This window comes from Lepidochelys olivacea (genome assembly GCF_965140295.1).
Source record: "Lepidochelys olivacea isolate rLepOli2 genome assembly, chromosome: 18".
Lineage (NCBI taxonomy): Eukaryota > Metazoa > Chordata > Testudines > Cheloniidae > Lepidochelys > Lepidochelys olivacea.
Window position 1 is genome coordinate 25717836 of NC_140428.1, and position 25923 is coordinate 25743758.

The window sequence follows — 25923 nt, forward strand, 5'->3', positions numbered from 1 at the left end:
TTCGCCGTGTTCCAGTAAACCCAGGGGACAGTGAATGCTGCTACATAGAAGACTTTTAATGATGTGTTCAAGTATCTATTCTAGTGGGATTTTCTTTCACGGTGTCTACAGAAGTTTAATAAGCTGCCTTAATTTCTCTCCTCGCGTTTAATCTTCTTGGCTAGCACACTGGTTTCTCTGCGTCCTATTCTGCATTCTTGCTCGGTTGGTTGGATGCTGCTGTCCAGAGCTGATCTGCGGATGGAAGTCAGGAAAGTGCTGTCACCCACTGTGTTGCCTAAAAAATTGTGGGACAGGTGGGGGAGATTTTCTAAGGTATAAGCGGGAGCCAGGTCCCCAAACCCCACTGACTTCCACTGGGAGTTGGCGGGCATCTAATTGCACTATGTGCCTTTGATCAATCTCCCCTTCCGTCAATATACCAGCAGACAGAATGAAAAGGCAGGCCCTGCCCGATGGAGGTTACAATCGACTTTTAAAAAGGGAGGATGCCACAAATAGAGCACAAATTAACTGTCAGATTATGATGATTATTGTAATTAGCAGCAGTCACGGGACACCCCCTGCCTTGCCAGTATCATTCACTCCCGGACATCTGAAGTAATCAATAATAATCATGAATGATCAGTAGCTGCAAACATTCCCGTTCCTATAACAGGTGAAGTGGTTCTACAGCGCTCTCTGGCCTCAGAGATCTATCGGGGAGATATAAGAAACTACCCCCATTATACTGTTAACTCCATGTAACAACCCAAAGCCCTGGCAGATACTGTACACACCTCGTTCTGCTGGGCCCCATTTGGATTGTTGAGCAGCAGAATGGCAAGTGCCAGAGATGGAATGGCAGCAGGCGTTCAGAGGGGAAGTAGGCAGCAAGGGCAGGTGAATTCAGCATCCTTCCACAAGGCCAATAATGGAAAGGCCAGAGAGAGGACACTGCCATTCTGCTCTGAGATGTGAGTCCTACAATAGCATCATGTTGGTTCAGTACTTTCCACTGACTTCCAGCTCCACCCTACCTGGTTTACACATTTAAAAAATGACAACCACCAATCCTGAAACCTGCACTTGTGATCAGAGGTGGAGTTCGTTCTGGCTCAAGCATCATCATCACTAATTAAGACCCTGCAGGTCAAATTCCATCCTCAATTACTAACAGGCAAACCTCATGGTCTACTAATTTGTCCCAAAGTCGAACCCGGGCCAGTCCATTGATATCTGAGCATTGGCACAGGGGTAACAGAATGCAGAACTTGGCCTTGCAGATGGAACTGTATTAACAATGTTGCTGTTACTGAGGCACAAGCCAGACTAGTGATACGGGTCAGCTGTGCCCAAAGTAAATAAAGCTACTCCAAGGGCATGTAGAGAGAGAGACAGCACTGTGAGGACATTACACTGGTGAGAGTTGCAGTGTTGTATATAAAAACTCAGTGAAGCTCTCCTAATCCACTCCTCAGAGACCCTGGCACCCGCCAGGCACAGTAGGAGATAAATAGTGTTACACATCCATTGCTTTTTATATCCTACTCTTTGAGCTTCTGTTGTCTGGCTTTCCATCTCCTCTGCGAATGTGCCACCTGTGCGAGCGGCTGCAGAGTTATCACATACCAGGAAATGCGTCTTCCCGCCATCCCCAAGCTCAGTGAATCCTCCATTATTAGTATTTGAATTTTCCAGAGTTTGTGACTAACACAGCGTGAGAATGGAACTGTCAGAAGAGAGCAGAAGCCAGCGCTTTGCACTTCTATACAGCACCTGTCTCCTAAGACACTCAGACTGCCACAGATGGGTCTGAATCCAAATTCCAGGTCCCCTCTTATAATATGGATCTGAACCTAGACCCAACCTTGCAGGCTGGGCCCTAGGTAAACATAAGGCTGGACTATCCGTCACATCCCAAATCCAAGCACCTCTCCACTCTGAGGAAACTTGGATCTGAGTTTTGTGAGTTGGATCCATTTCTATTCTATGCCCTGTCTAGGTCTTGCAGCATCCCAGGAATGTATTCTTACCCCAGTACTGCAATGGGGAATGGAGGCCCTGAGCAGCTGTGTCTGTCTCCCAGGAAAGAAAATAGGGTCTTCGCCACCTGTTGCTATGATGCAAAGGGACAAGGGAGTGAGGTAGAATCACAAGAGCAGGCGTGAGGTAATGGGTATCTAGAGTCACCTTGCTGCCCTGCAGGGTTGCCTATGCAAGCAAGTATTTTGCCTCGATGCTGTGATATCACCCACACCTTTAGAACAAAATATTTCATCCCTCTAAACACCAAAAAAGAAATGGTTTGGTCTGGAGCCCATAATAATGGCCACACTTGGTCAGACCAAAGGTCATCTAGCCCAGTATCCTGTCTTCCAGCAGTGGCCAGTGCCAGATGCTTCAGAGGGAATGAACAGAACAGGAATCATCAATTGATCCATCCCCATATTTGTACCAGATACAGCAGTTGGGTCTTCCCAGGATGCTCTGGTCTTCGTCCCTCCTAGCTCCTCTTGGTAAGGCATCACATGCACCCAGCACTGCAGCTTGCTGGAAGAGGCAAAAGCATTGCCTTGAGTAGCCAGGAGCCTATGTGGAGAGACAGCAAGAGTTTTCCCCTGCCCTCAGTTCTTGCCATGAGGCCTTGCATGCTGCTCAATTCATTAAACCCCTGCGACTAGGACCAGTGGTTCCACTTTACAAGCTATTTCCCCCTCAGGGTTTGGCTGAGTGTTTGTCCTCCAAGCCCCCTGTGTAGCTCAGTGTTTGGCCTTGCTGATGGTGAGCACTTGATTGTATTTTTAAAAACTCATTTTGGCAAAGCACAAACATGCGCAGCAGCCCCTGGTTTTACTTATTAGCTGATTATCCCTTACTTGCCACCAGCTGTGAAGAATCTTACACATAATTTACATCTTCTTATAGCCCATAAAATTTCACAAGAACCAGCATGAAGCTGCTTACTCCCCCCCTCCCCAGTTGCTTGGATTCTTGCTTGACTCCTGGGAGCAGAGAGTGAAAAACAAATGGAGGGATGATCTTCTTAGCCTCTTGCAGGAAAAAGGTGTTTGTGCCAACCACAGGAGCTGGGGACTGCCCCTGCAGGGGAGCCAGGAGGAGAGAGCCATGGCTGACGCCACTTCTCAGGGTTCTTTGACCCTTGCACTGCAGCCATAAGAATGAGAAAACATTTGAGCATTTTCTCTTCCTGCCCCTACTTTCATCCACCATGGTCTCTTGTCATTCCTTGTGCTGTCTGTTCAATGGAGGGCCAGATCCAAAACCCATTGAAGATACTAGAAAGACTCATTGATTTCAATGGGCTTTGGCTCATGCACTTGAACTGACCATTCTGTTACGCAAAGGTGTATGTAGAGGCAGCTCTGAAGGATCTGGAGCTGGCCGAGTGGCAGCAGGAGTTCGCTCTTTGCCTTGGTCTCTGAGTAGAGCCAAGGCTGGAGGCAGAGTTCCACCCTAGGAACGGTGGTGGGCCAAGATTCCTGGAAGAAGGGGTGTTGTCAGACGTCACCGGTGTGGTGCTCTGCTCTGTTCAGTGCTGATAACAGTCGGCTGCCTGGGTGTCTTCCCTCTGTGTGCAGCCCCGGCTCTGCAGATCACTGACACAGCAGACCCGAGAGAACTCCCAATGACCATAGACTCCGATAAGGTACGAAGGCACCCATCCAGGTTTATTGCCAAACGAAACACAGTTTCTCGCTCCCCAGATCAGATGTGTACAGTTCTGCTAGTACATATGTGCTCCCTGACAATGGATAACTCCGTCAGCGGTGGGATTTACCGCTGCCCCCTAAGCGTGACAAGACAACTTCTCAGGGGTAAATTCTTATACACGGGTACAAACAAGTTACACCTCACTCCTGACGTATTGAGGTACAACCCCTCCATATAGTAAGGTGCTGCCTATCAGCTTGTACATGTTGGTTCGAACAAAACAACTCTAGCCTTCATATTACCCTTTTGCCCCTGTCTTTAGGATGGGTCCGCCTGTTCCTTGTTATCTGTGTGGAATGTGTGAGTATCGGAGTGTTCTGGTACCATCCTGGCACATGTTTGTACCTCTAGTGTCCAGTACCTTGTAGGTATGTGTATTTTTGCAACATCAGCTCTTTCCTTGCCCGCTTCTGTGAGCAGGGCCTGCCTCTGGCTCACAGGTTAACTTTGCTTTATGTTAACAAAGTCTTGACCATTCCTTTAGTTCAGGCTTTAGGCCTCATACCGGGCCTCTGATACAAGGGTTTATGTTTCAGGGCCTCATCTTACCACAAGGGGTTGCCCTGTTCCCTCTGACCACCTCATTTCCGGGCTGCGGTACGTGTACAACTAAAGCCAGCCTCCACAGCGCTGATGTATCGTCTTCTGGGAAGCCACCCTGCAAGGCCGTGGGCATCTGGTACCACCCAACAGAGGGGCGACAGTGGACCCTGGTGAAGGGCAGCAGCTCCCTGGAGCAGGAATTGTGCCTTCTAATCCAGGTCTGTAGCCTTCACACTTCAACTGCCTTGCAAGGTGCGTTGCACCAGATTGCATTGAGTTCCCTATGAAAGGGAAGCTCTGTTCCTGCAAGTGGGTATGAATTTAAACGTCCAGGGGTCATGTACCTACATTACCGGGCAAAGCAGCGTTTCTGCCTGGATAGCACTGCGCTCCAGGCTGGCTCTTTCTGATGTGGAAATTGGTAAAGGAGACATGGCAGGGGCAGGATTTCACACAAATCTGTGTGTGATCAGATATTTTATAGCGTGTTTCAAAACACTGGTGAATACGCCTACAAACTCTCAATCACTTTGCCAGTTTTTATATATAATTATAATAAATTCTTTAATAAAAAAACAATTTAATTCCTCACTTAAACAGTTGATTAACGAGGGGCAACGAGGCTTCAGATAGTAACGAGGGCCTCCCCGTCGCCTGACGTGCAGCAAGGAGCACCCAGCAAACCATACCTTGCTTTATCAGCTCGCTGTTTGATAGTGTCCTAAGGTGGTTGTCACCTTGGGGTCCGGGCACGCTTTACATGGCTGAAAGTTGGGCTGTTAACATGCAAAGCTAGAGGCAAGACCCACCTGCTGCAAATCAGTTTTCTCTTGCAAAGTCACTGAACTCTCTAGCGGTCGCTGATCAGAGCCAGCCCTGGTTCGTCTGTGAACGCCGTGAGCCCTTTGGTCTGTGACAGCTTGCCTGTCTCCTGGCACGTTCTTGCAGCGAGGGGGGTTTATCCCGAGAAGTATGTTCTACACATCTGATGGTCTCCCCCAGTCTTTGTAGGCCACATGTTGTGGCCTTACACTGGAAGCCCTTCAGCACAGGGACTGTGTTTGTGTTTGCACCTAGCATCACAGGGTCCTGATGCTGTGGGAAGGCCTGAACACTATGGTAAATAACAGACCTGTCAGACAGCCCAGCCCATAGCCTTAGTGACTTAGATGTGGGATTGGTCCTGCTTTGAGCAGGGGTTGGACTAGATGACCTCCTGAGGTCTGTTCCAACCCTGATATTCTATGATTCTATGTGCCCCGATGAACTTGTATAAGGAGACAAGCCAGCCAAAGAGCAGGAGGGTAAACTGAGGCACAGAGTGGGGGAAGCGCCTTGCCCAGACTCGCTCAGCAATCTGGTGGCAGAGCCAGAACAGAACCCGAGTCTGCTGAGTCTGAGCCCAGCACCCTGCCTGTTGGAGCACTCTGCTTCTGAGCCCTCCACTTTGTTGGTATGACACTGCGTTGGCGTGAGCCCCCTCTCGCCTTCCCAGAATCAAGGGGCTCTTGCTGCGTGCTTGGAACAATAGCCAGCACTCTCCCTGCTGGAGTCCCCTTCGCCTGGCTCCTCCTACTGAGTCCAACCCTTTATCTAGGGGAAGGGGCGAGCCAGCCTGCATGTTCGATTTATCCCAGCTCAGAGTCGTTTCTGCTGCGGTCCCCTGGCAGACAAACCAGTCTAGGAGAGGCAAAGGGAATCGCTGTAAGTGAGACGCTACCTTGAATTGCTCCTCTTCTTGTTTAGCTGAAAGGCCAGGTGTGCAGCTGGCTTTTCAGCTCCGCCCGTTGGGGTCCTCTGTCCTGCTAGCTAGATTTGGCAGCGAACATGGCAACTTGCAAGAACTCTGCAAACGGTGGTTTGGTAATACTGACAGCTTTTGTATTTGTTAACTCTTTGTAGAAGGGGAAAGCCCCCGAAGATTGCGCACCAGCTCCGCTTGTCTCCCCTCCTGCTTCTAGTGAAGTGACTAGCCCTCTCCCTGTGAACAACAGTAGGGCTAACTCCAAGCCAGTTTCCCTAGAGCTGTGTCGCTCTAGTCTAGCCCCCTCTCTAGCTTTCTGGAGACTGGGATGCCCTGAAACCCTTTGGGGCTTTCCTTCCCCTTGTGCCTGAGCTTACTGGGACCAAGTCACACACTGTTTCCTAGTGGAGCATGACACATGTTTGCATGGCCTTCCCAGGTTTTATTCCTGAGTGTAAGAAGCTGGAAAAGCTGGAATCTGTTCCTGCTAACCAGCATTTCACCAGGCTGTTTGCTTATGGCAGGCACAGGCAATTCACTACCAGCGCAAATCCAGGATATTCCTTGAGTGGAGATGCCAAGTCACTAGAAATAAATCCAGCACTTTACTGTATGTGCTCTGTTGTAAACGGCTGAGAGCTCAATTTGCAGTGTAACCCGGGTGGGGACTGTTTTTTTTCTTTATGTGCAGTGGTGGCTGATTTACCTGGTGTTCTGGCAACAGCTAACTGCAGCTGCTGCTCAGTCTCCACCCCGCAGTGATTTTCCAGAAACCCAGGTGTGCACCCCAGACTGAATTCTCGCCCTGCCTTTGGGATTTAACAATCAAACCCCACTTTTGAAGTCTCTTTATGAAGAAGGCAGCTGTAATGTTTACTCCCGAAAGGCTGCTTTTGCATCAGCTTTGGTTTCTTTCAGCTCCTCTTGCTCTCTTTGGAGGGGAGAAGGAAAACCTAGAGGGAATCCGCTAGGGAAACAACTGTGTCTTTGTATTGTTGAGTGTGTGCGGGATCCCGGGCTGGGGGTGAGCGCCACTAGAGCTGGGAGGAAGAAGTAAAATATAAATGGAAGCATTTAAGAGGCAGTTTGGGAAGCACAGGTGCTGAATGAGTCACTGTGGGAGCTGCTAGCACTTGGGAGGACTGGATTTGTTGTTTTAGCCCTGGGTCCCTTCCCCTGGTGAGTTCCCACACTGGGCGAACAACTGGGGGAGCTTTGTGAGTCTGTCCAGCACCAAGGTTTGCTGGGACCCTCTTGGTTGTCAAGCTGGCAGTCTCTCTGGTTGGGATCCTGAGTGGTGCTAAGTCCCGCAGTTAATGGGAACTGAAGCCACTCAGCACCTCCCCGGATCCAGCCCTCTCTCAAGATCTGACCTGTGTGAACTGGACCATGAGTCCTGAGCCCAGCATTCAAACACGAGGAGCTGCTGCCTGTTTGTCCAGTTGAAAAAGAAGGTGAGCTTTTCGGAGCAAGGTAAATTTGAGAGACGTGTCTCTTCCCTGGGCTAAGGGTTGAACTAGGGATAGGGGGGCCAGGAGCTGATCTGGGAGGCTGTGCAGACCCAGTTCATTCAGCCAATGAGGTGGGGTTATGAGAGCGAATCAGCTTTGGGAGAAAACCTATTTTTCTCCCCAGAGAGGTGGCCTGGGCCATGTGTCCGGGCCAGAGAATTCCATCTACCCTCTCCAGCAAGATCTGAGGCGATGGTGGTGGGAACCTTAGAGGCGGCTGATGCTACCAAACTGTGCCCTGGTAACTCAGCAGTGTGGGCAGGGCCTTGGAAAAGTGTGTTAAGGTTTTTAAGTGGCTAGTCATTTTGGGTGCTTGGATACTGCGTGCCCTGCGTGAGGCACCGCCAGGGGTCCTGAGCTCCAGAGGGCAGGTGCTCCATTGTCTGCAGATCACGCCCTTTAAAATGCACCAAATTGAGCACCCAAAATAACAAGTTGCTTCTGAAAATCTTGGGCTTAGCTAGCTGCTCTGCCCTATTTTCTATGGACGGGGGACCAGAGATCCCTCTCCTTACCTTGTCTCTTAACCAGCTATTTGTGCTCAAACCACTAAGGGAGCGAGTCATTTCCAAGATTACAGCATCTTGCCCTCTCTTCTGTATAATTTCCTGGGGTGTGAGCTCTCTGGGGCAGGCACTGGCTTTGTGGTTTCGTGCTATGGCAATAGAGGAACTAGAGCCTTTTGCAATGGTCTGTGTGACTTGGCATAATACAGCACCATTGCATCTGTCATTGCAATTACAGCTGGTTGCAAATTTTTCATCAAAGTTGTTCAATGACAAACGGCTTTTCAAACTTTAGGAAAACTTCTGTTAAAAAAAAAATTTCATAACATTCTAACGTTTCCAGTTTTGTGAGGAAACAATTCAGAATGAAATTTGTTCATTGTTTGGTGCAGAATGAAAATGTTTCACTTCAAAACATTTTGGTGAAAAATCCCTGAAAAGTTTTGCTTGAAGCTGACACTTGTAATTCTGACTCTTTTCCCAGAAAACAAATCCTCCTTTTTTGTTGTTTATCCTGCCCTAATTGCAACTCAGGCTGCAGCACAAACCAGCAAGATTTCAGTACTTGGCCTGTGTCCAGTTGCTCTGCGCTCACTCTGCTTTCTTCCTCCTGCCAGCCCAAGCAGGCTAATGAGGAACACTGCTTTCCTATTAGCACCTCATTACCACACACATCTGCAGCCATTTCTCTTCTGCCCCGGCACGCTAATTGTGCCAGAGGAGGAAATGTAAGTCCTCCCGTTTCCCCTTTCCTTCTGATGCAAGAACGGTGACTGGAGAACCCTGCTTGTGGCATGTCCTGGCCCTTTTGCTGCAGTGAAATGCACTGGTGACCCGTCACTGAGGTGCCTGGTCCCATAAGCCGTCATACTTTCCCCTGGAGACCTCCCTTTGAGTCAGAGATTTTTAAAAATACAATGCAGAAAATCAGCGATGCCGTGACATTTACCCAGCCCTAGTGAACTGTGAAACTGACTTTACCCTACCTGCCTTTTGTCTCTAGCAGGGCTCCCTCTGGGCACCAGCTGCTTCCGCCCTGATGGAGGAAGCTTTTCGCTTGGCTTTGTGCGTGACGATGGGCCTGCTGCTCCTGGGGGGATCGCGCCTGGCAGGTGAGAGCAAAGTCTGCTCCAGACGTGGGAGGGACCATCCAGACACATTCTCACTCTACCTTGGGATGCGGTCATCTGTGCAGCTCCCTCACTGATGCGAGCATACGGGACTGTCCCTTGTGTATTCTGCTCTGTCCAAGGCTTTAGCTTGGCTACAGGGATGCAGCCAGGTGCCTTCTACACTGCAGCTTGTAACCATGCTGCCACCAGGTTAGGAGACATGTGGCTAACCCCGTTTTGGTTGTAGAGTGGATGAGTGGGGCCAGGAGGCAAACTGGCTGGAGAGAACTGGGAAGGGAGGCTGGGTTTTGCTAAACCACATCAGTGAGGTGTCTGTAGCTAAAATCTCCCCAGCATTCCCCACTTTAGCCTGCCCCTTGCCAGTGGTATTTTCATGTAACTTGTTAGCATCTTGGAAGGGAAGTGTGAAACGGGAAGCAGTCATTCTGACAGGCCTCCCGGGCATGGTGTGTCCCTGAGGGGACGCAGGGGCTCCAGGGAGGTGTTTGAGGGAGAGAAAAGCCCTGCTTGGTTTGTGGATAATTGATGCTGCGTTCCCTAGTGCTATCCACAGACAGCAACAGGAGCTTGGCAGGGGCTTGGCACAGTGAGGAACGGGTTCACCCCTCCCTCAGCCCTCTGCACAAGGAGCCAGTTTACTCTCCTCTGCTCAGGGGGCTTGTGTAGCCAAGGGAGCTGATGTTCAGCTGCTCAGATTCCTTCCACTTCCTAGGTTCTCCCAAGTCGTCTGCTTCAGGAACAAGCTCTAGGGCAAGCAGGGAGGGGGCAGGAAATTGGGTCAAGCCCCCTCCTCTGAACAGTGGTGCAGGGTCTCTCACTGCCCGTGCGGAACGGAAAAGCCCTGGGCTAAGGTCTCCTCTGGCAGGCCGCTTGTGCCATGTGGCATGTCGACCGGATGGGGTAAGGGCTGAGAATACGAGACCTGCAGTTCTCAGATCTCAGGTCTGTTGCTGAGGAAGCTGAGGTGGCCTCTTGCCACTGGGAAAGGCTTGAGGTCAGGGGCACGGAGCGGGGTGGACGAAGGCGCTGCTGGCCTTGCTGTCCCCAAAATGCACAGTCAATGCATGTCGCAGCCCTCCGGCTCCCCCCTGCCCTCCAGTGGAGCACCAGGCCCACACCGCCGATGGGAGCTGGACGTGTCCCCTCTGCAGCGCAGTCCCTTCATCCTGTCCCTTCCCCCGCTCCTGGCCTCTCCTGGGTTCCCTGGAGACGGGCTTAGGCCCCAAAAGCCTCCCTCCCTTTGCGGCCTGCGAAATTGGAACCCACGTCTCGTTCCGTGGCTTGCGCCCTCGTCACGGGAGGGAAATGGCCGTGGCGGTTTGGCCCTGGAGCAGAGCCTGTTGCTGTTGAAGGGGCAGGGAGCAAGCGCCTACGTGGCCTAGATGTAGCGCTTCAGCCCTCCCCAGCACAGGTTGCTCTGTGTCCAGGTGGCTCACAGCTCCCGTTTGTCTCTGTTTTCCTCTACCCCCTTCATTTTGTGCTGTGTACTTGGATTCTCACAAAGGGCCGGCCGTGGATTTGGGTGCAAATGTCGCTGTTGGGCTTGGCGCGAGTGCTACCCTGCTCGGTTATTTACCGTCCTTTCACACAGTGAGAGCTGGATGCGGCTCTGACAGTGAGGGTTTTGAACGGCCCCATGCAGCGCCGCTGCGGGGGGGGCTGAATACTTCAACACAGATGCTTGTTTTGTTCCAAGAGTTCCAAGAAACTCTTCAAAAAGGAACCCAAAGGAACTCGTGCTGGCTCTAACTTCTGAAACAACAAAAGAGCTCCTTTGAGGAGGTTCCAGCTCCCCAGAGAACTGCAGCGGTGAAGGAGAAAGCTGGGCTTGTTCTACATTGAGCTAGAGTTCAGCCTGAGAACAGAAGAGGCAAAGCTGATGAACCTTTGTTAAATGAAAGAGCCCAGCAGCTTCCATTTGAAAGTGCTCTGAATTCTGCTCGGGGTTTGGCCTTGCAGGCTGGTAGGTCGGTATCTCTCTCATCCCAAAACACAGGCTTGTGTTTTCCCGTGGAAAACTGATCCTGTGCAGCTAGTAAACGATGCTCTGGACTGTTTGCGCTTTTAGTCCAGCACTTCCATTTAGCACTGCAATCCTGGGGTGGGAGGTGAGTATTAGCTGTAATTTTGGAGATGCAGAAGCTGAGGCTCAAAGGGACTTGTTCAAGGTCAGGTGATAGAGCTGGGAATAGACCCCAGGAGTCCTGATCTCACCACTAATAATAGTGTCCAGCTTTTATACAGCACTTTTCAGCCACAGATCTCAAAGCACTTTACGACGGAGGGCAGGGTCGTTGTCTCCATTTCACAGATGGGGAAACTGAGGCACAGTGCAGGGAAATGATTTGCCAGCAGGCCAGTGGCAGAGCCAAGAATAGAGCCCAGGTCTCCTGAGTCCCTGCCCACTAGGCCGTGCTGTCACGCACCAGACAAAACTCCTGTAGCAGTAACTGGCATTTTGCTCTGTGTGCTCCCGAGGGTGGCACAAGGAGGCAGCAGCTCAGGCTGGAGTCCGTTCTTCTCTCTCCCCAGTGCCATCATCAGTGGGGTCCCTGTCTTCATTTCACTCTTTTCAAAGACACGGCATCTTCCCAGCACCCTGCATGCCATGCCAGGGCCAATGGGCTCTCCATAATGGGGCATGGCGGGGAAGGATTCCTGCTTCCATCCTGGTGGCTGCACGGCCGGGTGCCTTCTGCTGCCCCAGCCCTATGCAACTGGAGAGTATGGGAGCCTCGCTCTGATGTCTGGGTGTTGTTTTTTTTTTTTTTAATAACTTCCTGCCCCCCCTACAGAATTTCATAGCGAAGATGATTGAAAAACACTAGGGAACGTGTCTCCATCACTATCAGCTGCAACAAGGCTTTCCCATAGGGATGCAGGTGAGGTCCCTGGGCACCCTTTCCTGGAGCGAACATTTAGGGCTTTCTGTACTGGTGGCAGCTGGGATTGTGGCATTTGGCCACATGTATCTGTAGGTATTTGCTGCCCACTAACAGTGTGGTGGGAACAAGGGAGCACACAGAATAAACCCATCAAGTGTCATGAAGCCAAACTCTGAACCTGATACAGAGCCCCCTGAAATCAAGGAGAGTCATTCCCTGGATCGAATTCCCCCCTAGGAAATGTGATCATTGCCCTTTAAAAGCAGAGTAACCCTCACCAAGAACATTTTGTTTGTATTTGCAGGAGCTATCGAGACTGGAAATGCTGTCAGTAAGGTATGTCAGTTTGTTAGTACACAGCTGTGAATGTTCATGTGAAAAGGCCTGTTTCACTCCAGAGTGGGTTGTTGGTATTAGTGTTGTCAGTGCATAAAGTTTGATCAGGAAGGATTAATTTTTGTAATGAATTTTCATGGTTAATGACATCGGTTCCTGTGTGTGTGTGGTTTTTTTTTTTTAATGGATTTTAAATTTTTTGCCGTATCAAAATAAGCCTCAAGGAAAAACCAACCTTCAGCTATTATTATTTCAGGACGATGGAAATAAACTCCTCACTGAGGGTCAGAACAAACACTGGATTGTCTGTTTTTTCAGCATGATGGAATGCTGCATTTTTAGCCAGACACGCACAAAATCCTTGTTCTTAGCCCTCAAGTTGTGTTTTAACTGCCAATAATTTCAATTAATAATAATTCAGGGGAAAGGGGAGACAGTGCCCCAGGTTTTTGCATGAAGGAAGAAATAGGCAATTAAAGGACGTTTACTAATTAAATCTAATCCTGTTTAGAAATAAACTGCAGGTCTGATAGCAGCTCGGGTAGGCATCCCCACGCTAGCTGTGATCTGGCTAATGCAGCTCAGGTTGGCAATGAAGACATGACAGCATGTGCTGCATGAATCTGCCTGGAAACCCGGGTCCACACTTGCGTTCCTGGTCTGAGCCAGGGTCCACACTACCATGCCTTCACTGCTGTTTGAGTCGCGCCAGCTAGATTCAAGCTAGCACGGATGTATCTACCTGACTCCAACTGCCAGGTACACATGCCCTTTATTATTTTTATATTAGATAGTGTCTAGATGCCCAAGCCAAGCTAGGGATTCTGTTGTGCATGGTGCTGTATGCAAAAAGGGAGGGAGGGGAAACAGTGGCATAGAGAGGGGAAGTGATTTATCCAAGGTTACACAGAGGGCAGAGTGGGGAACAGAACCCAGCTCTCCTGGATTATGGCTACACTCCAAAAAACAACCCCTTGTGCCAGTCAGGCTGCGCCTGGGGCAGCTGGCTCGGGCTGGCGCTCTGGGGCTAAATGTAGCCGTGTGGATGCTTCCATTCTGGCTGGAGGCAGCTCTGGGATCTGGTGAAGGGGGAGGGTTTTGGAGTTCAGGCACCAGCTCCAGCAGGAACATCTACACTGTGATTTTTAGCCTTGTAACGTGAGCCTTGCAAGCTCGTGGCAATTGCTGTGGGGTTTGGGGGACTTCTTTGCAGTAAAGACGTACCCCAAATTCCCACGCTGGTGCTCTAGCCACCAGATTGTGCTGCTTCTGACAGGGAGGCAGGTAGATAAACAGATGGATTCATTCACTGTGTTTCAGAGTAACAGCCGAGTTAGTCTGTATTCGCAAAAAGAAAAGGGGTACTTGTGGCACCTTAGAGACTAACCAATTTATTTGAGCATGAGCTTTCGTGAGCTACAGCTCACTTCATCGGATGCATACCGTGGAAACTGCAGCAGACTTTATAAACACAGAGAGATCATGAAACAATACCTCCTCCCACCCCACTGTCCTGCTGGTAATAGCTTATCTAAAGTGATCATCAAGTTGGGGCATTTCCAGCACAAATCCAGGTTTTCTCAACCTCCACCCCCCCACACACAAACTCACTCTCCTGCTGTGTTGCTGATTACAAAAATAAATACTTCAGCTTCCTGCAGGGTCCCTTATTTTCTCCCCATCAATACGACTCTTCCCGTTGGGCAAGTTTTTGTCTCTTCTTCTCGTTCAGTTCTTTCGATGGGACTGAAACGAACGCAGCTCGTTTGACTTCTGCAGCGCTTTGTGCGATAGTAGCAATTTCAGCATTGCTTCTAGAACAGCATCTTCGTTAGCTGCTGACGGATGGCACCCAACTCAGGCCCTGATTCTGGGAGGTGCCCAGCTCCTTCCATTCCAGGGGCACTCAACACCCTGGCAGATCAGACCCCCTTTTTCTGCTGCACCTCCTGCAAAAATAGTAGCTCTTGGTGTTTCTTTTGGCAGCAAAGCAGATGTAAATACGTCTTATAGAACCTGGCCTGTTTTCAGGCAAAGCTCAGAAGAACTTTAGAATGGGTCAGGTTCTGGCCCTAAAACCTTGCGACGGTGGCCGTGCGAGGGCTGTGAAGGTAGGAAAACACTGTTTTCCAGTTCAGTGCTCCATGCAGAACTGAATCTGTGCTTTCCTTACCTCCCCCTTATCTAATGCTCCCTGCCGTTCTGTGCCTCCTGGAAGTGAGCTCTAATGAGGCCTTAATTGGCTTCCAGCTGTTTTGTCTGCAGTGTAAATTGATCGTTTTTGAAAGAATGTGTATGTGCTGTGTATCCCAAGAAGTGAGACAACATGGAAAGTGATTTTTTGTTTGGGTAAAATATGTTGGCAACACATGATAAAGTAAACGGTTGTGATTTATTAATTACCATTGGGGAGCGAGTGACAGGTGACGGAGTCGAGTGGGAGGGGGAGACATATTGCTGCGAACACTGGGCCCGCTCCAAAGCAGGTGAAGAGCTATGGTGCTTCATTGACTGCAGTGGGGTTGTGCTAACTTACACCGGCTGAGAATCTGGCCCTTTAAATCTAGACGTTCAGTGCTGGCAACAGCATGGAGAGTTGGCTGCCCTGAACATGGCCCCCTGGTGCCGGGGCTGCAGGCTGGAGGACCAGGGCCTGTGTTCCTGCAGAACCATGTGGCAAGTGGATTGCTGCAAAACCTCATACTTTGGAGTGTGGCTCTCTGATGCTGCAAGGTGCCCACCTGCCCCAGCGGGGAAGGCACAGAGGACCTTGGGGGCATCGCCAGGTGTTTAGTGTGTGAACCGGATAAACCCCAGCGGTGAGTCTGCCATTATTAGAACCATTTAACACATGCCTGTGAGATGCCTTTACCCCGGAGTTCCAGTGCAGAAAGCAGAAATGAGTCTGCTTTGCTGGATCGAGCCCTTCCTCCCATTTCTATGCTGAGCGCCTCGAAAGGAGACGCTTAGTTTTTCTGGTGGCCTTGGCATTGCCGTGTGCCTCAGTTTCCCCACATGGGGATAATGATATTAAACTTCCACCTTTTGTGGTGGTGGAGAGTATTTATCCAGCACTTTGCAGGGCCGTGTTGGTAAGTGTCTGGCTTTGATGCAGCACTTTTTATCGGTGGATCTCAAAGTGCTTTATGAAGGAGGGCAGTATTGCTATCCCCATTTTACAGGTGAGGAAACTGAGACACAGAGAGGAGACATGTTTTGTCCAAGGTCACCCAGCAGGCCAGTGGCAGATCTGAGAATAGAGTGCAGGTCTCCTAAGTCCACTACACCGTGCTGACCCTGGTACAATGTGTGACGGGGCAGAGAGAGGGCAGTTTCACTCATTGCTGTCAGGAACGTGCCAGCATTCAACCCTCGATGCATGGGTGGAAAGTGGAATTTGCAGCCATCCCTTCACTCCCGATGGCATGTGCCATTTGCTTTCCCACAGCTTGAAAGCAGGCTTGCTAATTCTGTGGTACCATTTAAATGGTAAGGCCCTTGGGACAGGGACCGTCTGTGTTCTGTGTTTGTACAGTGCCTCGCACTATGGGGTCTTGTTCGTGACTGGGCCCCTAGGTACAATAACAATGGGTCGGGCTGAGCCGGCGCACTTCATGGCTGAGATCCAGCTGCTCACCCTGAATGCTTTGCATTGCAGGGTGGCGATGAGGAAGGACAAGGGGCAACGGATCCTCAGACGCTGACTGTCACAACAATCCTGGTAAGGCCAAGGAGCGTGTTGCTGCTAGCAGCTGGGGTAGCGGACTCTCTTCATCCTACCCCTAGGCTTGCACGTGGCTTCGTCTGTTTTTGAGACCAAACTCCCTTCCTCTGTCTGTCTTCAGTGAGTCTTTCTAGGGCGCTCAGGTACCAGCTAGCACAGGCTAGAGGGAAGAGTGCCTGGAGGCTTCCAGGACAGAATGGACCCAATCCAGCAGGAGGGCTGGGTGGATGCTTCTTTCAAACACACATTATCTTGAGAGCTGGGCCTGTTCCCAGCTAGACGCGGCCAATGCCCACTGAGTCGTGTCCCGCAGCGGAATCTGGTAGTGCCCAGGCTTGTCGCTCAGCATTGTCAGGAGGCTCAAAAGCAGAGACAGATCATGTGAAAAGCAAATAAAAGCCTAAGTGGTAAAAAACGAGGCCGCCCTGCTTTAGGATTGGGGGAGTCTATGTTTCATGTGAATGAGTGACTGCTAGCATCTCTTACCAGGGAGGAGGTGTGTGGGGAGCAGATTTCCAGGCCCTGGAAGCACCACAGCTAAATCCTGGGTTCTGTCACCAGGTCTTGAATCTGCAGGTGGCCATCTGTTGGGGGTTTGGCAGGCCGAGGGGGGTGGAGGCTGCTGAAATGGGGAAGGATCTCACAGCCGGTTCCTGGTTGTTGATGGTGGAGCTGTCTGGTTTCAAACATCCTTCTCCTCCCCACTCCCCCACCCCCGCCCCTTTGCGTGCAGCAAGACCCCTATGCGATGGCAAGAGGCACAGAGCTGGAGGGCTATTGCCTGGATCTGCTGGACATGCTCGCCAAGAAGCTGCACTTCAACTACAAGGTGACAATAGTGAAAGATGGCCGCTATGGGGCTGTCTCCTCCAGTGGGAACTGGACCGGGATGGTCGGCGAGATCGTCAGGCAGGTGACTTCTCGGGAGGGCTGAACTTCCCCAGGTGTGGGGGTGGAAACAACCACGTTAGCATCCCCCGCCGGGGATTCTTGTTTCCCTGACAACCCCAGGGAGCTGTCACCCTTCCCACTTCACCTCAGCACTAACAATCCAAGTGCCTAGCGCACATCTCCTCTTCACGCAGTACTTGGCAAGCATTTGGCATGGAGGCCTCCCTGTGAGGTAGGCCAGTAGTGTTATCCCCATTCTTCAGATAGGGAAACTGAGACACAGAGATGGGACATGACTGTGCACAAGACCACAAAGGAAAGTGGGAGTTCCTGGCTTGCTGTGTTGTGCTCAGACCACTAAGCTGTGCTGCCTCGTGGACTGCTGAGAGGTACTGGATTGCAACCGAGTGGCCGCAGTGTTCCATTCAGTCTGATGTGCCGAAGATAAAGGCTTTAAAGGAAACTGTCTTAAAACCAAACAATTGGCTGAAATACACCCGAGGTGCAGCCCTTGCTAGCTGGTATCACGGAGTCAGAATGAAACTGATGCAAACGCCTTGGAGGCTGGGACAAACTCACTTGCCAACTTTCAAAGAGACAAGGTGGGTGAGGTCACAGTTTTTATTGGACCAGCTTCTGTTGGTGAAGGAGACAAGCTTTCTTGACCTGAAGAAGAGCTCTGTGTAGCTCGAAGCCTTCTCTCTTTCACCAGCAGAAGTTGGCCCAGTAAAAGATACGACCTCACCCACCTTGTCTCTCTGATTTCCTGGGACCGACATGAGTAACTTTGAAAACTTTTGGTCATAGCAGGTTTCAGAGTAACAGCATAGTAACAGAGTAACAGTCATAGCAGTTGCTCAACAAGGGTGCATTTACTGTACGCTTCCTGTTTTTCACATTCCATGGATCTATCTGAATACATGCTAGGGCTGGTCCAGAAATAAAGGGCCAGCCCAAGTGTATGTAGCTCCAGGTAGATTTTGGAGGAGGAGGGAGGGAGAAAGCAGGCCTCTTTGGGTTTATTACAATAAACTAGTTAAGGACACGTTTGAATGGGCGCTTTGTCCTGTCCTGTGCTGCCACCTGGTGGCAAGTTGCAAATTAGAGCCTACGCTGCCTTGAGTCTGGCCCTGTGTACCTACTTGCAGCTCTCCAAATCCTGGCTCTGGCTCAAGTTGCAGTGGGGGAGGTTTAGGTTGGATATTAGGAAAAACTTTTTCACTAGGAGGGTGGTGAAACACTGGAATGCGTTACCTAGGGAAGTGGTGGAATCTCCTTCCTTCGAAGTTTTTAAGGCCAGGCTTGACAAAGCCCTGGCTGGGATGATTTAGTTGGGGATTGGTCCTGCTTTGAACAGGGGGTTGGACACTAGATGACCTCCTGAGGTCATTTCCAACCCTGATATTCTATGATTCATGCCTGTAAATGCTGCAGCCTGGAGAATTGGGAGACACAACTTGCTTCTCAGCCCTGGCTCTTCCCGAAATGGGGATGGCTTGCCAGAATGGCAAATAGTAGGCTGCTAAGTGGGACAGTGATGGGGGTTGTCCGGTGGCCACCTGTCCACTGGGAACTGAGACTCCTCCAGCTTGTGTCCCAAGGGTTGCTGAGACATCACGGCTTGTCCTGCAGGAAGCAGACCTCGCTGTGGCTCCCTTGACGATCACGTCAGTGAGGGAAGAGGTGATTTCCTTCACCATGCCATTCCTGGGCACAGGGATCGGGATCCTGCTCAGGAAGGATGCTGCCTCCCAGGGTGCTTCTCTCTTCGGCTTCCTTGCTCCTTTCAGTAAGGAGACCTGGACTGGCCTGATGGTTGCTTACCTGCTGACCTGCCTCTGCCTCTTCCTTGCAGCCAGGTAAAAATACAGCTGCTGTTCTGTACAATGTGTTTGGCTTTCTCTGGGACCTATTGCTTTCCCCAGGCACCGAACAGACCCTTACTCCTAGCCAAAGCACTGGGTTGTATTTGCTTCTGCACACCTCAGAACAGCTCACTGGGCTAAAAGTGCAGATAAAGTGTCTCTTTTAAGGCCCACAGTACTTGAGAGATCTCAGCAAAATCAGGGTCTCTTCCCCTCTAGATAGTCACATGCAGCATGTCTCTAACATTCTAAGAAGCTTTGGATGCTCCATTTAAACACACGAATTTCATCCCTGTGCTTTCACCTTCATCCCAGTTAATTTCTCTCCCCTTAAACCTGACTATGTTTGTGTCTAAGGCGCAACTCACCTCTGGGTGCTTCACTCACACTGGCTTCAGTGGGTGGAATTCTCTCTCCTCTAGGGTGACCAGAGAGCAAGTGTGAAAAATTGGGACAGAGGGTGGGGAGTAATAGGAGCCTATATAAGAAAAAGACCCAATAATCGGGACTGTCCCTATAAAATTGGGACCTCTGGTCACGCTACTCTCCTCTCCTGCCCATGCAGAGCAGGGATATCCAGGCATGATGCGGGAGGAAGAACTTCACTCCCCACTTCCAAGCCAGCCGCAGCGTGGCCCCCCTGCAGCCACAGGCTAGAACAGCAGCTGCTGCTTTGCCTTCCTTGTGCTGGGATTTCCCTGTGGAATCGATGTCATCACAGATCCACTCGCTGCGCCTCCTGTCCCGAGCACCCTGCACAGCCCATCTCTACTGCTTCAGTAGAGTTGAGGATGTGAACAGGGCCACTCTTAGCCCAGCCCCCCAGTAACCAGAGGCCTTGGTGATCATCTGAGCTGTTCCCCCTCCTGCCTCTCTCACTTGGAACTGCCTCATTGGATTTGTTCTTCTCCCTTGGCCTGGGCATAGGCTGGGGCAGTTAAGCAACCCCAGTGCCAGTGCATATCAGCCACCATTCATGCCCCCAGGGCAGAGTGATCTCAGTGTGCTGGGGCCCACACCGCTCGCTTTGTACCAGGTCTTTCCCTTCAGTGCCGCCCCACTCCCTGCGGAAGGCCCAGCTTCGCAGCCCAGCACTTGTTCCTCCCAGCTGGCTGCCACCGTGGCCAGGTTGGGAGAAGGAGGCTTGTCTGTGTTTCTGGGCAATGCACCCGTCCCAAGCCTTCACTGCTGCGATGCACCCCAGGTCGAGGGCAGCATCAGCTGGTCGCTTCCAAGGTCATGGCCCGGGTGCTCCAAACAGGAACGCAGTCACTGAATCATAGACTGGAGCTGTGTGGGCCACGGAACAACCCCGGCCCCTCTGCGGTTGATGCTGGCAGGGCTGTTGTGACACCTGGTTTCTTTCCATAGGCTGAGCCCCTGTGAATGGAAGGAACCCAAGAGTGAGGAGAACCACTTCACCTTTCTGAACAGCCTCTGGTTTGGAGCGGGAGCTCTTACCCTGCAAGGTAGGACCCTAGTGGGGCTGTGGGTGTGACCAGCTAAACCTACAGCTGTCAGGGAGCCGATCGCACCATTTCGGCCCACATCCATCGCGGTGTAAAGACCTTGTGTGCGGCTGGCATGCTCTGCTCTATGGACGGCCCTGCCTGTTTGATTTTGATGGAGAAGGCCATCTCAGCAGGGCGTCCTGCAGCACTAACTCTGCCCACTGGACCACAGACAGTACCTTAGTCATCGCTCTGCTTGAGTACCGGAGGGGTGGAGGAGTCTGGCTGCAGTGGGAGGTGGTTTGAAGGGACGTTACCTGAACACCGGTGTTTGAGGTCAGAGGGTGCCAGGCTCTCCTTTGCCTCTGGCCATCGGTGTGGTTTCCGTGCAGCGGGTGGGTGGACTGGGCTGAGGCTGAGTTGCTGTCCAGGGCTCATGTACTAGCCATGGCTGCTGTGTGCTGGGCTCTAGTGCTGCCGGGGAAGTTTCCATCGGGACGAGTGTCGTTAAATAAAGAGAAACGCACTTTTTCAAGCTCCCTGAGTCCCTTTAAATACATGGATCCGCTCCCGGCTGCCTGCGCTGTCCCTTTCGTGAGCGTGTCAAGCTGCGAACCCTGCAGCTGCCTTCTCTCCTCTGCAGGTGCAGCACCTCATCCCAAAGCACTGTCCGGGCGAATCATTGCTGCCATCTGGTGGCTGTTCACCCTCTCTCTGCTGGCTGCCTATATTGCCAATTTCACCGCCTTGCTGCGTGCTGGGAACGAGCCGCTTCCAATCCAGACTTTTGAAGATCTCGTGAAGCAGAGAGAGATCGAGTTTGGGACAGTAGAAAGTTCCTCCACGTTTCAATTCTTCAAGGTGCCTGACCCTGTTGTAGAGTCCCTAAGAGCCCAGGAGCTGCGATTGTGCTCAGAGTCAGACTCCGCACGTAGACAGCTTGTGCTAGCCAAGCTTTGATGAGCTTCTTTTGCTTAGCTAGTGAGCTTCCTGCATAGGCTGGGTGTGTTCCCACTTCAATTCTTGCTGACTTTTAAAGCTGTGTATCCCCGGTCTGCCTGGTGACGCTTTACCTTTTATCTGAAACCTGTGTACTTTGCTGAGAGACTGGTTAACTTCCCCACCAGGGATAGTGCATTGGCAGCTCTCAGTGCAGAGGCTCAATGGGAGAGAGAGTTTAAACTATCTTCTCCAGATGGCTATTTTGCAATTGGTGCACACCGGTCTTGTACAGCCGCTTCCTTGATCACTGCGAGGTTGACGCTTTACTTTGTGGGCTGCAGAACTCCAGGAATCCCATCCATCAGATGATCTATGAGTACATGGACAAGAGGAGAGACCATGTTTTAGTCAAAAGCTACCACGAGGCGGTTCAGCGTGTGCTGGAATCGAACTATGCCTTCATTGGGGAATCTGTATCCCAAGATCTTCTCGCAGCCAGGCACTGCAATTTGATCAGGGCTCCCGAGGTTGTTGGAGCACGGGGATTCGGCCTGGCCACAGCAAAGGGTGAGACATGTCTGCTGCTTTGTTTCCACCCCGCCAGCTCCTTTCAACTCACTTGCAGTAACTGTACCACAGAGCTAAGAACCCCTGATTTCTAGATCCACTTCAGTGCCCTTCTGCCGGCCCATGGGACATAGGAAACTTCAATGGGCCAGGTCCAAAACAGCCTCTCCTGCCATGAGACTCCGAGGGGAGCTCCGTGACCCGAAGCAACGTCAATATCCAACATATTAATTCTGCTGATGACTTTGGGCTCACAAAGTTTTGCTCTCTGACACGGACCCTTCATTCTTTAGAGGCTAAAGAATCCTCTGCCAGTCAGTGATTGGTTAATTTTTTTTCTGTAGCCCCAACGTCCCAGAATAGCAGCCGATGCATACTAAGGACTTTAAAAAAAAGTAAAAGTTTGCTGGGAAGGCTTTGATGATTGTTCTCTTTAATGGCTGTTCTGCCTGTATTTTTTACATTGCCTTTCCCTATATCTCTTTCATTATTTTTTAGGCGGACTGGCATGAGGATAGCATAGCTGTTCAACAGCTCAGCCGCTCCTACTGCATGGCTGTTTTGAGATGTGACTGTTTGTTTTTAAAATGCAAAGATTTAACATTATCTGTCATGGTTATCCCATCTTTCCTCTCAAAAAGCTTCAACAATTACACACACAATATATGCCTGGACTGCAGCCATTCCAGAGGTGGTAGGCAGCAGCCAACCGACTGCCTGCTGCGTATTTATGGGTTGTGCCTGAGCGGCTAGCAGTAAGTTGTGCAAGTGTCGTATAATGCTCCAGTTCACTTCTCTCTGCTACCCTCCAGGATCACCGTGGGCCAGTAAACTCTCCCTTGCTGTGCTGAAACTGGGCGAGTCAGGCGACCTGGACTACCTACGTAACAAGTGGTGGGAAACCACCTGTTTCCATAAGGGCCCGGACACATGGAGTCCTCTGAAACCGCAAGCCATGGGAGGACTTTTCCTGGTTCTTGCCATTGGCCTCGTGCTGGGAGTGATTGTGGCTTTGGTGGAGTTGTCAAACAAGAGCCGACATGCTGCTGAACGGGAGAAGGTAAGTGGCACTGTGACACCTCCTTACCTTTGCACAGCTTTACTCTCATGCGATGGACCTAGATCCCTACCCCCAGTACAGCTGCACCTCCTCTGATGTAAGTAGCAAGTCAGAGCGGTGTCCTGGACCCCACCTGGTGGAAAACATTTGACATGGGGTAGATCTGCACTGCAACTGGAGAAGTTATTTCCAGCTCAGGTCGCAAAGCTAGGGTCTGAGTATGTACCTAGGATCTCAGACAGGATTGTCCATGAGCTGTTAGCCCATGACACCATTGCTATGCTGTTATCTCTGTCAAAGCCAGTGTGGCTACAATTACTCAAGCTGGAAATTACATCTCTAGCTGCAGTATAGATGTATCCTTAGAAACATCTTTCTGTATTACTATGGATCTTTGCACAAAACTACGATCTCCATTATGGAAAGAAATCTGTTTATTCCTCACTTCGAATGATGATCTATAACATTTCCACAGCCTGTGATTCGTGATGATATCATTGAGGGTTACGAATTTATTTAGGGAATAAACTGGAGAAGATAAGAAAAAAAACTTGATTTTTGTTTAACTCTCGTTAATAGTTAGTATCCGTGTGCCTTCTAACTTGCTGTGGACAGACAGAGGACGAGTGTGTGTCAGAGTTAACGTCAATTGCATTGCTTAAGTTATGCTGCCGTAAAACTAGTGCAAGTGGAAAGCCTTGGCAGTACACCCACTTTATTTGCTACTTCTGTCCTGTTTCCTTGGCAATGATAAATTTGTTCTAAAGTACCAGTAGTTCTAACGAATGCTTTGACAAGTAAGGGAATGAATGCAAAGAAAAGACAGCTCTTGCAGTTCCTGTACTTGGATCTCAGCCTTGTTGTGCTCAGCTGATTCCTTAGTACAACCAAGGCCCTGTGTATATTAAAAGGGACTTTTCTGGGTCACATGGAACACCTTCTCCTCCCCCACCCCCTTCATATCTTTCAGAAATCTTGCTGCTCTGTTCTCATCGAGGAGATGAGTCATCGGTTCAGAATAAAAGAAGGTGCAAGAGAGAATCCAGAGAAGGTTAAACCATAAGAACCTCTTTAGGGAGTGGAGTCTCCGTGTTAATCAATTTCTTTCCTAGTGTGTGTATTCAGTAGTAGCTGTTTCTCTGCATGAGTTTTCTGCACTGGTACTGTATCTCTGTATACCTAGAGTGTAGCTCCCCTAGCACTAGGAAAGGTCAATCTCTATAACGATTGAACTGCAGACAGAGAACTAAATAGCTCAGAGGCCTGACTCCAGATCCTGGCCGCTCTAGAGCACTAAATCCAGCCTAGCAATGATTACTGAAGATGTCAGCATCTGATGGCTACCGGGTGGCCCTCGTAAAACAGTCACAGCTCAAAGGTTGAGGATTGAGCAAACGTGGAGAATGAGCACCTCATTCATACAAGGTTCTGTCTACACTGGACTTGGAGGTGTGACTGCAGCACCTAACCATCGCAGTGAAGCCTTAGCAGCATGGGCTGGACAGCCCTCCTGCTGATGCTGGGGTATGTTTTGAAGCAGTTAGCCCATGTTACCCAAGCTAGCTCAAATAACTAGAAGTGAAGCTGTGGCCAGTCTGTGTGTGCCCCTGTCACACCTGACTGCAGTGTAGACATACCCTTAGCATATGGCGACACTGCAGCTGGGGATGTGACTAGCAGCTTGTGTAGAGTGAACTAGCTCGAGTACCAGCTACTGCAAGTCTGTCTGCAGGCTGTGCCAGTCACACCCTCGGCTGCAGTGTAGACGCACCTTTAGAAGTGGAGCCTGCAGCTCAGAGTGATGCATGTAAGCTGTCCCTGCTCTGTGACGCAGCAGAGGATTGTGGCTGTCAAGCCAGCAACCTCCATCAGTGGTAATTGTTCATTTTAAATGCTCAAAACTGAATGACACGTGGAGCTGCAAGTCAAGGGGATCAGTGTGAATATTCTGGAACCAAGCTTAGGAGACTCTAGAATGAGACTTTGAGAGCAGTGTAAAACAGAATAAGCAGCATTTTCCATGGTGCTGCCCAGGTTACTGCCTGCCATTTTTCAGTATGACAAAGATTGTGTCTGTACAGAGCTTTGAATACTGAAAACATAACAAGTATCAAAGAACAGCTTTGCTAGACAAAATACACTTATTCGGAGCCAGAGCATGGGAACAGCTCTATTAAAAAACAAACTGATATTTAGCCTTTAAGTTAATGCAGCTGCTTGCCACTTGCCAATGTTTATCAGTATAACTTCCTCCAAGTGAGATGCTAGCCAGGAGCATGTTGAAGGGCACAATGATTGAGATTCACTCTCATGCAAAACTTCCAGTCTCAAGTTCCTAGGTCTCACTCACCGACCACACGAAGGTGAGTTTTTTCCCAGTGAAAATGTATTGACTATTTAAAAAAAAGGGGGGGGGGGGCGGGGGAGGGTGCAAATCTTGCTGCCTGCGGTTTTCAAATTGAGTGACTCACTTAATATCAGCCACCTGTGGAAAGAGTGACTGCAATGGAATATTAACGGCCTCAGTTATGCTGAGCTTGAACTAAATAAAATGAGGTAAATCAACTAAAATAACCTGGCTCTTAAATCAGCAGGGCCAATTTAACTAACGTGTGATCCAACAGAAGTTGCATTGTTCTTACCCTTGGTTTCTGAGACTTTTGGTTGCCTTTCCGCATATCAGAAGAGCTGGGCTTAGTGGCAGAGCATGTTACACAGCATATGCATTGCCCTCCTGTATATACTGCCTTATATCTGCTGCTAGTTTTGCCTGGCTGTAGTGGGAAAGGGTGAAGAGGGACAGTCAATTTCAGTAACATATTGAATATTGGCAACTGCAAAACTTGGGAAACATGCATTGCCTTGTGGTAGTAGGAACATCTGTAGAGTCTCTTTGCACCTGGCACCTAACAGTATATACAGGAGGGTGAAGCATAAGGGATGCTAAAAATGTTAGAAGAAAAGGAGTACTTGTGGCACCTTAGAGACTAACCAATTTATTTGAGCATAAGCTTTCGTGAGCTACAGCTCACTTCATCAGATGCATACTCC

The 25923-nt window shown here is 50.2% G+C and overlaps 1 protein-coding gene across 5 annotated transcripts; it reads left to right on the forward strand.

Annotated features, from left to right (window-relative positions):
- Nucleotides 1–4226: 4226 nt before the first annotated feature.
- On the forward strand, nucleotides 4227–25885 carry LOC311532851 (putative glutamate receptor). Of its 5 annotated transcripts, none has more exons than XM_084651747.1 (11): nucleotides 4227–4475; nucleotides 9025–9130; nucleotides 12341–12372; nucleotides 16031–16093; nucleotides 16830–17009; nucleotides 18620–18846; nucleotides 20224–20321; nucleotides 20947–21164; nucleotides 21587–21812; nucleotides 22625–22872; nucleotides 23843–25885. In XM_084651747.1, the coding sequence occupies exons 1-11, from the start codon at nucleotides 4242–4244 to the stop codon at nucleotides 23933–23935; spliced, it is 1725 nt and encodes a 574-aa protein (XP_084507873.1). In that variant the 5' UTR covers nucleotides 4227–4241; the 3' UTR covers nucleotides 23936–25885. The 5 variants fall into 5 exon arrangements, with proteins under 5 accessions (XP_084507873.1, XP_084507874.1, XP_084507875.1 ...); XM_084651748.1 differs by lacking the exon at nucleotides 4227–4475 and adding an exon at nucleotides 5885–5961 and having other exon boundaries at nucleotides 9022–9130; XM_084651749.1 differs by lacking the exon at nucleotides 4227–4475 and adding an exon at nucleotides 5895–5961.
- Nucleotides 25886–25923: the final 38 nt, after the last annotated feature.